The sequence below is a fragment of the Ursus americanus genome, chromosome 5 (assembly GCF_024610735.1).
Source record: "Ursus americanus isolate L20-20 chromosome 5, mUrsAme1.1.p, whole genome shotgun sequence".
NCBI lineage: Eukaryota > Metazoa > Chordata > Mammalia > Carnivora > Ursidae > Ursus > Ursus americanus.
This window is the reverse complement of record NC_142131.1, coordinates 81,976,457-81,990,196: the sequence shown is the minus strand read 5'-3', so window position 1 is coordinate 81,990,196 and position 13,740 is coordinate 81,976,457. Positions and strand designations below refer to the sequence as shown.

The following is a 13,740-nucleotide window of genomic DNA, read 5'->3' as shown; positions in this document are numbered from 1 at the left end:
TAAATATTGAGAAATTAATTTAAATATATATTTGAAACAAGAAAAAGTCATAATTAGGAGATATATCACATCAAATTGACTGAAATGCATGACTATGAGGCTCTTTCAACACAGAAGTACGCAAACATTAGAAAACTGGGAAGGCATAATCTTTTTCTTTTCCTTTTCCTACCTTTCTTTCTTTCTTTTTTCTTTCTTTCTTTTTCTTTCTTCTCTTTTTTTCAATTGGCCAACATATAGAACATCATTAGTTTCAGATGTAGAATTCAGGCATTCATCAGTTGCATGCAACACCAAGTGCTCATCATACACTTGCCCCCCTTGATGCCCATCACCCAGTTATCCCATCCCCTGCACCCACCTCCCCTCCAGACACCCTCAGTTTATTTCCTATAGTCAAGAGTCTCTCCTGGTTTTTCTCCCTCTCTGATTTCTTCCCATTCAGTTTTCCCTCCCTTCACCTGTGATCCTCTGTACCGTTTCTTATACCCACACATGAGTGAAACCATATGATAATTTTCTTTCTCTGATTGACTTAATTCACTCAGCATTATACTTTCCAGTTCATCCGTGTCAGAGTAAATGCTAAGATTCCATCTTTTTTGATGGTTGTGTAATATTCCCGTGTGTGTGTGTGGGGGGGCATGTGTACCAATTCTTTAGCCATTCATCTGTTGATGGACATCTAGGCTCTTTCCACCTAACATCATGAGTAAATTATGTGTGGCATACTGACAAGATATACAGAAGTAATATAAATGTAATGTGTACTGCTGTATATCCTTATTATCCAATTTTTTGGAATAAATAAATATTGTGTAATAACAGCAGAGATATATGATAAGGATGCTAAGGCAAACATCTTGTCAGGAAGTGAAAAATTAAAGGCATAATTATTCCCTCAAGCCTCATTTTTTTTTCTGTCTTTTGACCACCTCTTCTTAAGTAAATGCCTCACCCTCCTTTCAAGCAGCTCTCATCTCCTTATCATTCCTTGTTTTCCAGGCATGACAGGAACAATGGAAGATGCAAATGACACCACAGAGATAAACTTCATTCTTGTAGGACTCTTTAACCACACTCCGACCCATGTGTTCCTCTTTTCCGTGGTGCTCATGACCTTCCTCACCTCCCTGGTGGGCAATGCCCTCATGATCCTGCTCATCCATGAGGACCCCCAGCTGCACAAGCCCATGTACTTCTTACTTAGCCAGCTCTCCCTCATGGACATGATGCTGGTCTCCACCATAGTCCCCAAAATGGCAGCCAACTACCTGATGGGCACCAAGTCCATATCTCCTGCCGGCTGTGGAGCCCAGATCTTTCTATTTGTCACTCTGGGAGGGGGTGAGTGTTTTATCTTAGCTTCCATGGCCTATGACCGCTATGTGGCCATATGTCACCCCCTGCGCTACCCCATCCTCATGAATCAGAAGCTCTGCTTGCACATGACCGCAGGCTCCTGGATTCTGGGAGGGGTGGATGGACTGATGCAGGCTGGTGCCACTCTCAGCTTCCCTTACTGCCATTCTCGAGAAATCAACCACTTCTTTTGTGAGGCACCCTTGCTTGTACGCCTTGCCTGCAATGACACTATGCTTTTTGAGTTTTTCATGTATGTGTGCTGCATCCTGATGCTCTTGATCCCTCTGTCTCTCATTTTGGCTTCCTACAGTCTCATCCTGGCTGCTGTGCTTCACATGAAGTCCACAGCAGCTCGGAAGAAAGCCTTTGCCACCTGCTCTTCTCACCTGGCTGTGGTGGGGCTCTTCTATGGGGCCATAATATTCATCTACATGCGGCCCAAATCCTACCGTTCAGTGGCCCATGACAAGGTGGTCTCTGCTTTTTACACCATCTTCACACCTGTGTTGAACCCCCTTATATACAGTGTGAGGAATAAAGAAGTCAAGGGGGCTTTGAGAAAGTGGCTGGAGAAACATTTTCTGGGACGTCTATAGTGAGAGTAATTTGACAAACTGGAAGTAACTGAACTGGATCAGGATTATGAAATTTGTGTTGTATCAATATATTATGCTCTTAATTTGCCAGTGTGCATAGTTTTTAGAAGTATTTATTTATTTTATATTTGATAAATTAATTAAAAATTACATTTTGTCCTGCTTTCTTACATTGTCATAGTGTTTTTGTGCTGAACTTTGGACTTCAACAATAAGAGTACTGTAATGATTGAGGCACTGTAATCACAGGATATGCCAGATATTGATAAATAGAGGAAATTTTCAACTGTTAATGTTTGTGGACTCTGTTCATGGGCTTTCTGGGAAGCTATACTTCAACTATCACCAGAGTCAGCAAAACCTCAAAGCATGTGCTCAATTTCTGCCCAGGGCATACTTTGTAGGTCTGCTTAATTTATTAAAAAAAAAACATAAAAGGGAGCATTTCAAACATGAAGAGAAGTAGACAGCACCCCTGGTTCCCACGAGACTGAAGTCATACTGTCCTGCTCATGTTAAAACCTTAAGATAAGGTCTGTAAATTTCTGAAATGTCTTTTGTCTAGTGATATGTAAACTTTGATGTGAACAAAATGTATTTAACCCTACACCAAATGGTCATTTGTCAGAGCACTTTCTTCTTTGTGGAGATTGTATATCCCAGGCAGCTGTCCTAACGTGGGCTGTAATAAAACTCTCTTTCCTTCTTTTAGAGATTCTAAAAGATTTGTTCAAATTCCATCAATGACATCAATCATCTATGTATGTATGTTTATATAAATATATATGTATAATAAAAATAGTTAATTGTGATGGGAGTGAATTATTTAAAATGTATAATTATTTTGAAAATGTAATGTATATCATAACTTCATATACTTTTCATAAATAAGTTTCAAATAAATAATTAACATGAATGTGAAACATAAAAGGATAATAAGCTTATAGGAAATATGTGTCAAGAATTTTGCTGGAAATGGGTTTTCTGTGTGTGTATGTGATTTAAAAAAATCATAAGTACAAGATAAGCAGATTAAACTATGTTCATTTAAATGTTGTTAAAATACATAGTAATCATGAAAGGAAGAATTCAACATCTATCCAAAATAAGTTACATGAATTAAAAATAATTCACACATGAGAAAATTAACCACATAAAGTAACATAGACAATAAATTTATTAACGAAAGTAAGAGCAACAAAATCCAGATATTTTTTGCATGTTAAAATGGCTATCTACTTTCCTTGACTTTTATACAACTTAAAGAATCATCTTTGATCACAGGGAATACCTTAGGGCTGAAGGTTTCATCTTCTTTTCTGATTAACTAAAGGAAATAAATCTAATGGTCTCGGTGAAGACTAATAATCTCTCTGCAACTTAGTTTTAGAGTAATTAATTTTTTTAAAAAAATCAAAAGAGAAATTACTCAAGACCTATACATTTTGATTTTAAGGAACTATCTGTTTAGAAATGAAAAAAATCAAATTAAAATAGTCTTTTGTCAAAATTCTTCAAATCTGAATGAATTACCATATCTTATTTATTCCTTGCTGTTGAAAGGCTATATGCTTATTCAATCATATTTATTTCAATTAAATTTAAAGAATTAAAAGAGAATAAGACTAGAGAATAAGATGCCAAATATGACATCTCTAATCAATTTCAAACATAATTCATTCTAAAATCATACAAGATAGGAATGGATACTATATTGCAGTACATGAAAATTATATGCTTTAGGATTCAATCATCTGAAATTATTCAGAAAGTGTATTTGAGTGATACACAGAGTATATGAATTCATGAAGCAATTTATGATGATAAATGGCTATACACATTTCTATATACTTTATATATGTAAACTACTCATATGTGTAATTTATATATGTAAGATCAAATCACCATGCTATGAGAAGCCCAAGCAGCTTGAGGAAGGGCCAGAAATGGAGGAAAAAATAAGGTCTCTAGCCTGCTGAGTTCCCAATCAGCAACTAGCACCAATTCACTGCCATGTTAATGAACCATTTTTGAGGTGAATCTCTAGGTTAAACTGTCCCAATTGACACAAAAATGAGCTATCACTGCTTGACTTATTTCACTTAGCATTATCTCCTCCAGTGCCTTATAAGTTAAGCAGAGAAAGACAATTATCATATGACTTCTCTCATCTATGGAACATAAGAACTAGGAAGATCCATAGGGGAAGAAAGGGATAAAGAAAGGGGAGGTAATCAGAAGGAGGAATGAAGCATGAGATGCTATGGACTCTGAGAAACAAACTGAGGGCTTCAGAGGGGAGGTGGGTGGGGGAAGGGGATAAGCTGGTGATGGGTAGTAAGGAGGGCATGTATTGCATGGTGCACTGGGTGTTATACACAACTAATGAATCATTGAACTTTACATCAAAAACCAGGGATGTACTGTATGATGACTAATATAATATACTAAAAAATAAAATAAAATAAATAAATAAATAAAATAAAATAAAATAATTCATAAGGCAGTATTAAAAAATGAGCTATCAAACCATGCCCAAACAAGAGTTTCATAAGGATAATAATTTAGTATTTTTAAACCACTAATATTTGGAGTGGTTGTTACACAACAATATTAACTAAAATATATTTTGATACTTGGAAGTAGCATGGACCCAAAAAGAATACTAAAATTATGTCATGTTGTCATAGGATCCAGTGGCAGACAGAATACAAAAAGGGAAAACAAACAAAACTCAAAGAAACTGTTGGCAGAAACATAAGGCTGGTGATGGGTATTAGGAGGGCACGTGTTGCATGGAGCACTGGGTATTATATGCAAACAATGAATCATGGAACACTACATCAAAAACTAAGGATGTACTGTATGGTGACTAACATAACATAATAAAAAATTATTTTAAAAAAGAAAGAAACATAAGGATATTGGAGAAACCTTTGCTGAGGGCTTAAAGGGAAGTATGAAAACATCCTTGAAACCTAAAGGAAAGGGAACCTTTTTTATATAATGAAAGGAAGTCTGTGGCACTACCTAAAATATTAAAGGAATCTAAAGAACTCAATTGCAGAGCTAAGAAGATTTCCAGAGGAGATATTGAAAATTCAAGTTTTCATGGTCTAGGATAGGATATGAAAGGATTGAGATATACCAAAGAAAAATATGTTCATATAATAAGACAGAATGTGATGGATTTAAAAATAAATATCTCCTCAGGGGAGAAATCTCAAAGTAAGAATGGATCTCCAGCCAAAGATTAAATAGAGATTGGGTCTGTAAAATAACATGTTAGTAGCCACTCTGGAAAACAGTGTGGAGGTCCCTTAAAAAGTTAAAAATTGAGCTACTCTATGACCCAGCCATTGCACTACTGGGTATTTACCCCAAAGGCACAGACATAGTGAAGAGAAGGGCCATATGCACCCCAATGTTCACAACAGCTCTGTCCACAATAGCTAAATCGTGGAAGGAGCCAAAATGCCCTTCAACAGATGACTGGATTAAGAAGTTGTGGTCCATATATACAATGGAATATTATTCAGCTATCAAAAAGAACAATTTCTCAACATTTGCTGCAACATGGATGGCACTGGAGGAGATAATGCTAAGTGAAATAAGTCAAGCAGAGAAAGACAATTATCATATGGTTTCACTCATTTATGGAACATAAGAAGTAGGAAGATCAGTAAGAGAAGAAAGGGATAAAGAAAGGGAGGTAATCAGAAGGGGGAATGAAGCATGGGAGACTATGGACTCTGAGAAACAAACTGAGGGCTTGAGAGGGGAGAGGGGTGGGTGAATGGGATAGGCTGGTGATGGGTGTTAGGGAGGGCACGTATTGCATGGTGCACTGGGTGTTATACGCAACTAATGAATTGTCGAACTTTACATCAAAAACAAGGGATGTACGGGGCGCCTGGGTAGCACAGTCGTTAAGCGTCTGCCTTCGGCTCAGGGCGTGATCCTGGCGTTCCGGGATCGAGTCCCACATCAGGCTCCTGGGCTGGGAGCCTGCTTCTTCCTCTCCCTCTCCCCTGCTGTGTTCCCTCTCTCGCTGGCTGTCTGTCACATAAATAAATAAAATCTTAAAAAAAAAAAAAAAAAAAACAAGGGATGTACTGTATGGTGACTAACATAATATAATAAAAAAAAGAATAATCTAAGATCCTATAAATCCTTGTAGGCAGACAATAAACACTGTTAGAACCTTAAGGTCATGCCTTATACATTACATTCAGTGAAAAATGTCACTTTTTTCATTTTTTTAAATTCAATTAATTAATATGTAATGTATTACTGGTTTCAGAGATAGTCGTCAGTGACTCATCAGTCTTATATAATATCCAGTGTTCATTAATATCATGTGCCGTCCTTAATGTCTATGACCCAATTATCCCATTCCTCCTTCTCCCTCCCCTCCAGCAACCCTCATGATTCCTATGATTAAGAGTCTCATATGGTTTGTCTTCCTCTCTGGTTTTGTCTTGTATTATGTTTTCCTCTCTTCCCCTATGATCCTCTGTTTTGTTTCTTAAACTCCACATATCAGAGAGATCATATGATAATTGTCTTTCTCTTATTTTGCTTAGCATAATACCCTCTAGTTCCATCCACATCATTGTGAAGGGAAAGATCTTTTTTTTTTTTTTATGGCTGAGTAGTATCCCATTGTGTGTGTGTGTGTGTGTGTGTGTGTGTGTGTGTGTGTGTGTATACCACTTCTTCCTTATGCATTCATCTTTCGATGGACATCCGAGCTGTTGCCATAGTTTGGGTTTTGTAGACATTGCTGCTATAAACATTGGGGTGTAGGTGCCCCTTCGGATGAATCTTTAGGGCCTTGTTGTGTAAATTATTCATAGGGATCCCAAGATAAGGAAAAACATATCTCAAGGAGATTTGTAGTTGTGTCTTTTGTGTCAGAGAGTGAGACCAAAAGATTTTCATAAAAATCCTACCATGTATGTAAACAACTTTGTTGTTGTTTATATTATTATTATTATTATTATTATTATTATTATTATTATTACTTTAGCAGAATTATCTCTGGCTTGGATTTATTTCTTTTCATTTTTTTTATTCTGTTATGCTAGTCACCATAAGGTACATCATTAGTTTTTGATGTAGTGTTCCATGATTCATTGTTTGTGTATAATACCCAGCGCTCCACGTAAAATGTGCCCTGATGAATACCCATCACTGGGCTAACCCATCTTCCGCACCCCTCCCCTCTAAAACCTTCAGTTTGCTTCCAGAGTCCATAGTCTCTCATGGGTCATCTCCCCTTCTGATTTCCCCTTCATCATTGTTCCCTTCCTTCTCCTAATGTCCTCCATGTTATTGTGTATGTTCCACATATAAATGAAACCATAAAAATCATCTTTATCTGCTTGACTTATTTCACTTAGCATAATCCCCTCCTATTCTATCCATTCAATGCAAATTGTGGGTATTCATCCTTTCTGATGGCTGAGTAATATTCCATTGTATATATGGACCACATCTTCTTTATCCATTCATCTGTTGAAGGGCATTTCAGCTCCTTCCACAGTTTGGCTATTGTGAACTTTGCAGCTATGAACATTGGGGTGCACATGCCCTTTCTTTTCACTACATCTGTTATCTTTCGGGTAAATACCTAGTAGTGAAATTGCTGGGTCTTAAGGTAGCACTATTCTTAAAATCTTGAGGAACCCCCATACTGTTTTCCAGAGTGGCTGTAACAGCGGGCATACCCACTAACAGCATAAGAGGGATCCCCTTCTTATGCATCTTCACCAGCATATGTTGTTTCCTGTTTTGTTAATTTTTATTATTCTAACTGGTATAAAGTGCTATCTCACTGTGGTTTTGATTTATATTTCCCTAATGGCTAGTGATGTTGAGCGTTTTTCTCATGTGTCTGTTAGCCATTTGGATGTCTTCTTTGGAGAAGTGTCTGCTCATGTCTTCTGCCTATTTTTTTTTTTACTGGATTATTTGTTTTTTGGCTATTGAATTTGAGAAGTTCTTTATAGATCTTGGATACCAGTCCTTTCTTTGTAATGTCATTTGCAAATATCTTCTCCCATTTCGTGAGCTGCCTCTTAGTTTTGTTGACTGTTTCCTTTGCTGTGCAGAAGCTTTTAATCTTGATGTTTGGGGGGGGGAGTTCATTTTTGCTTTTGTTTCCCTTGCCTTTGGAGACATGTCTTGAAAGAAGTTACTGTGGCTGATGTTGAAGAGGTTACTAATGTTCTCCTCTAGGATTTTGATGGATTCTTGTCTCACATTGAGGTCTTCCATCCATTTTGAGTTTAGCTTTGTGTATGGTGTAAGAGAATGGGCCAGTTTCATTCTTCTACATGTACTTGTCTAATTTTCCCAGCACCTCTTAATGAAGAGACTGTCATTTATCCATTGGATATTTTTTCGTGCTTTGTCAAAAATCAGTTGGTCATAGATTTGAGGGTCCATTTCTGGAGTTTCTGTTCTGTTCCATTGGTCTATGTGCCTGTTTTTGTGCCAGTACCATGCTGTCTTGATGATCGCAGCTTTGTAATACAGCTTGAAGTCAGGTAACATGATGCTCCTAGCTTTGTTTTTCTTTTTCATCATTCCCTTGGCAATTCAGGGTCCTTTCTGGTTCCATACAAATTTTAGGATTGTTTGTTCCAGCTCCGTGAAAAATACCAATGGTATTTTAGTAGGGATGGCATTGAAAGTATAAATTGCTCTGGCAGGATAGACATTTTAACAGTTTTTATTCTTCTAATCCATGAGCATGAAATGTTTTTTTGATCTTTTTGTGACTTCTTCAATTTCTTTCATAAGTCCTCTGTAGTTTCTGGAGTATAGGTCCTTTATTCTTTGTTTACGTTTATTCCTAGGTACTTATGGTTTTTTTGCTATTGCAAAATGGAATCAATTCCTTAATTTCTCTTTCTACAGTTACGTTGTTAGTGTATAGAAAAAGCAACTGATTTATGTGCATTGATTTTGTATCCTGTCACTTTGCTGAATTACTGTATGAGTTCTAGTAATTTGGGGGTGGGGTCCTTTGGGTTTTCCACATAATGTATCATGTCATCTGAGAAGAGGGAGATTTTGACTTCTTCTTGTCAATTTGGATGCCTTTATTTCTTTTAGTTGCCTGATTGCTGAGGCTAGGTCTTATAGTACTATGTTGAACAATAGTGGAAAGAATGGGCATCCTCTGGTGTTCCTGATCTTAAGGGAAAAGTTCTCTGTATTTCCCCATTGAGAATGATATCCTCTGTGGGCTTTTCATAGATGGTTTTTATGATATTGAATTATGTTCCCTCTATCCTTATATTTTGAAGAGTTTAATCAGGAATGAATGTTGTATTTATTCAAATTATTTTTCTGCATCAATTGAGAGGATGATATGGTTCTTGTCTTTTCTTTTATCAATGTGCTCTACCACTTTGATTGATTTGTGAGTGTTGAACCTCCCTTGCATCCCAGGCATAAAACCCACTTGGCTGTGGTCAATGATCCTTTTAATGTACTGTTGGATCCTATTAGATAGGATCTTGTTGAGTGTTTTAGCATCCATATTCATCAGGGATTTTGCTCTGTAATTCTCCTTTTTTTATGATTTTATTTATTTATTTATTTGACAGAAAGAGCGGGAGAGAGAACACAAGCAGGGGAAGCAGGAGAGGGAGAAGCAGGCTCCCTGCTGAGCAGGAAGCCCAACATGGGGCTCGATCCCAGGACCCCGGGATCATGATCTGGGCCGAAGGCAGACACTTAATGGCTGAGCCACCAAGGCACCCCTGTAATTCTCCTTTTTGATGGCATCTTTGCCTGCGTTTGGCATCAGGGTAATGTTGGCCTCATAGAATGAGTTTGGAAGTTTTCCTTCTTCTTCTATTCTTTGAAAATGTTAGAATAGAAAAGATATTACTTCTTCTTTACATGTTTGGTAGAGTTCCCCTGGGAAGCCACCTGGCCTTGGACTTTTGTTTTTTGGGACGTTTTTGAATACTGCTTCAATTTCATTACTGGTAATTGGAGTATTCAGATTGTCTATTTCTTCCTGTTTCAGTCTTGGTAGTTTGTAATTTTCCAGGAAGCCATCCATTTATTCTACTTTGCTTAATTTGTTTGCATATAGTTGTTGATAATAATTTTTAATAATTATTTCTATTTCCTTGGTGTTGTGATCTCTCTCCTTTCATTCATGAGTTTATTGATTTGGGTCCTTTCTCTTTTCTTTTGGATAAGTTTGGCCAGTGGTTTATCAATCTTATTAATTCTTTCATAGAAAAAGCTTCCAGTTCCGTTGATCTGTTCTACTGTTTTTCTGGTTTCTATTTCATTGATCTCTGCTCTAATCTTTATTATTTCTCTTCTTGTCGTTGGTTTAGGTTTTATGTGCTGTTCTTTCTCCAGCTCTTATAGGTGTATGGTTAGCTTGTGTATTTGGTATTTTTATAATTTTTTGAGAGAGGTTTGGGTGGCAACATATTTCCCCCTTAGGACCACCTTTGCAGTATCCCATATGTTTTGGACCAATGTGTCTTCCTTCTCATGGGTTTCCATGAATTGTTTAAGTTATTTAATTTCCTGATTGACCCATTCATTCTTTAGCTGGATGTTCTTTACCTTCCAAGTGTTTGAATTCCTTCCATTTTTTTTTCTTGTGATTGAGTTCTTGTTTCAAGGCATTGTGGTCTGATATCATGCAGGGAATAATCTAAATCTTTTGGTATTGGTTGAGACCTGATTTGTGACCTGGTATGTTGTCTATTTTGGAGAAAGTTCCATGTGCAATCCGGAAGAATGAGTATTCTGTTGTTTTAGTGTGAAATGTTCTGAATATATTTAAGAAGTCCATCTGGCCCAATGTGTCACTCAAAGCTTTTGTTTCTTTGTTGATCTTCTGTTTGGATGATCTGTCCAGTGCTGAGAGTGGATTGTTAATATCTCCTACTGATAATGTATTATTGTCCATCTGATTCTTTATTTTGATTAACAGCTGGCTTATGTAGTTGGCTGCTTCCATCTTGGGAGCATAGATGTTTACAATTGTTAGATTTTCTTGTTGACTAGACCCTTTCAGAATGATATATTGTCCCTCTAGCTCTGTTGTTACAGTCTTTGGTTTAAATTCTAATTTGTCTGATAATAGAACTGCTATCCCAGCTTTCTTTTGAAGTTCATTGTCATGAATAATGATTTTCCAACTGCTCACTTTCAGTTTGGAGGTGTCTTTATGTTCAAAACGAGTCTCTTGTAGACCACATATGGATGGGTCCTTTCTCTGCATCCAATGTGCAACCCTAAGCCATTACATGGGAATATTTAGGCTGCTCATGTTGAAGATTACTACTGAAAGATATGTGTTTATTGCCTTCCTATTGTCTGTACAGTCCCTGTTTCTATGGATTGTCTCTGTAAATTTCTGGTCCATATTACTCTTGGGGGTCTTTCTTCTTTTATAGAATCCCCCTTATTATTTCTTGCAGGGCTGGCTTGGTGGCCACATATTCTTTCAGTTTCTGCTGGTCCTAGAAGTCTTTCTCTATCCATTCTGAATGACATCTTTGCTGAATAAAGAATTCTTGGCTACATGGTCTTCTCATTTAGCACCCTGAATATGTCTTGCCAGCTCTTTCTGGCTTGCCATGTCTCTGTGGACAGGTCTGACATTATTTTGATGTTCCTCCCTCAGTACACAAGGAATGTCTTCCCCCTAATGGCCCTTAGGATGGCTTCCTTGTTTCTAAGATTTGAGAGTTTTACTATTATATGCTGCAGTGTTGGTCTATTTTTATTGATCTTGGGTGGGGTCCTCTCTGCCTGTTGGAAATGAATGTTTTTTTTTTCCTTCCTCAGATTAAGGAAGTTCTTAGCTATGATTTTCTCAAATATACCTTCTAATCCTTTCTGTCTCTCCACCCCTTCAGGGATCCCAATAATTCTGATATTGGAATGTTTCATGGCATCATTGAGTTCTCTATGTCTGATCTCATGCGCTTCTAGCTGTTTATCCCTATCCTCCTCAGCTGACATCCTTTCTATCAACTTACCTTCTAGAACACTAATTTGTTCTTCTGCCTACCCCAGCTGTTAGAGTACACAGTTTAGACTCCATCTCATTCATAGCATTTTTACGTTTAGCCTGATTAGATCTCATTTCTGCCCTCAGAGATTCTATATTGTCACTAATGGTTTTGTCAAGCCTAGCTATTGACTTCATAATTGCTACCCTAAAGTCTATCTCTGACATCTTGCTTGTATTCATATCCATTATATCTGTGGCAGAGGACATTGTTTTTGGCTCTTTTATTTGTTGGGAGCTCCTCCTCCTAGTCATTCTGTTGAGGGTTGGTTTAGGGAATGTACAGAGTCCAAAATATCAACCACGACCCAAGTGAGATGTATCCTAGGAAAATTCAGAGTTGCTGGAAGCCACTGCTGAATGAAACCAAAAAACAAAACAAAAAGCTAGAATGAAACATAAGAATAAAATTTATAAAATTATTTAAAAATTATAAAAATTAAAAATAGAATAAGAGGGGTGAAGTGAAGGGAGACCATAGTCTCTCAGTGTGGATAAAGTAGGGTGTTTCAGTTGTTCCTAGGTGTATTTTTTTTCTGTTTGTTAGAAGACACTACTTCCCAAAATTACAGGGAAAGTAAATAGTATATATATACTATTTACTTTATATATATATATATATAAATATACTATTTACATATATATATATATATATATATATATATATATATAATATTGAATAGGGAAAAGACTATATTGGAGCATATACCTATAAAAATATAGGTGTGCAACAGTACAAGTTAAAAAGTTACTATAGAATATAAGTTGATATATTAAACATCTAGTTGAAATGAGAAAAAGGTAAAAGGAAAAAAAAAACAGAGAAGAAGCATAAGAGAAAGAGTAAAAAGATAAAGATAAAGACAGTTGTATCTGAAAAGTAAAAAGCCGTGAGACCGTGGCTGGAGCTCAGTATACTATTTTTCCTTGGTGTTGGGATTTTACAGTTTTATGGGAACCATTGACTTGTCGTCCTCTTTTTCTGGGGGAGGGGCTTGATGCGCTGTTTCTCAGGCAACCTTGCTTGGGCAGAATTTCCCTGCCCCTTGTCATGGAGCTGGGCTCTGTAGAAACTGGTCTTTTGAGCTTTTGTTCTCTGGTGGCTTTCCGTGCCTCTTCTGAGGGTCTTAGAAAAATGGCTACAACCAAACCTCTGTCCCAGAGCAGAGAAATTGCAGTCTGTTTTCTTCACTAAGCCCTCCAGGACACACAGTTTCCATTTCTGTATGTGCTACTGAAAACTGCAGCATCTCACAGTGCACACCCACAGGGACTCTCCTAGAGGTCATCCCAGACCCAGGCATGTCCCTGCCATTTGTGCTTCTAAAACTGTGAGTGGCCACAGCTACTAGATCCTGTCTGAGTGCACTTCAAAGCCCTTTCCCAGCAACTACTGCTCTGCGAATTTTGCCTAGTCCCCAGCAGAGGACATCGTGTGCTCCGGTGTTACATCACTTTCCAGGAGCCAGCTTATGGATGTCCCCCCCTTCTGTTTATCTTCCAATATCTCTCTGCAGAGTCATGACTCAGCCCTTCCTACCACTGGATAGGCAGTTTTTTTTCTGCTTGTAGATATCCAGATATATATTCTTACATCTCAGTCTGATTTCCTGGGTGTTCATAATGCTTTGGTAGATATCCAGTTATATTCAGGGGACCAGTTGAAACAAGGCCCCATATCCCTCTGCCATCTTGCCCCCCTCTTTTTTT

At 37.4% G+C, this 13,740-nt stretch overlaps 1 protein-coding gene across 1 annotated transcript; it reads left to right on the top strand.

The window, feature by feature from the left end:
* Positions 1 to 1,019: 1,019 nt before the first annotated feature.
* On the top strand, positions 1,020 to 1,961 carry LOC123780140 (olfactory receptor 2T33-like). The gene has a single exon (XM_045778926.2). The coding sequence runs from the start codon at positions 1,020 to 1,022 to the stop codon at positions 1,959 to 1,961; it is 942 nt and encodes a 313-aa protein (XP_045634882.2).
* Positions 1,962 to 13,740: the final 11,779 nt, after the last annotated feature.

Excerpts from the sequence above, each read along its gene's own strand:
- LOC123780140 (XM_045778926.2), top strand. The coding sequence starts at position 1,020 with ATGGAAGATGCAAATGACACCACAGAGATAAACTTCATTCTTGTAGGA.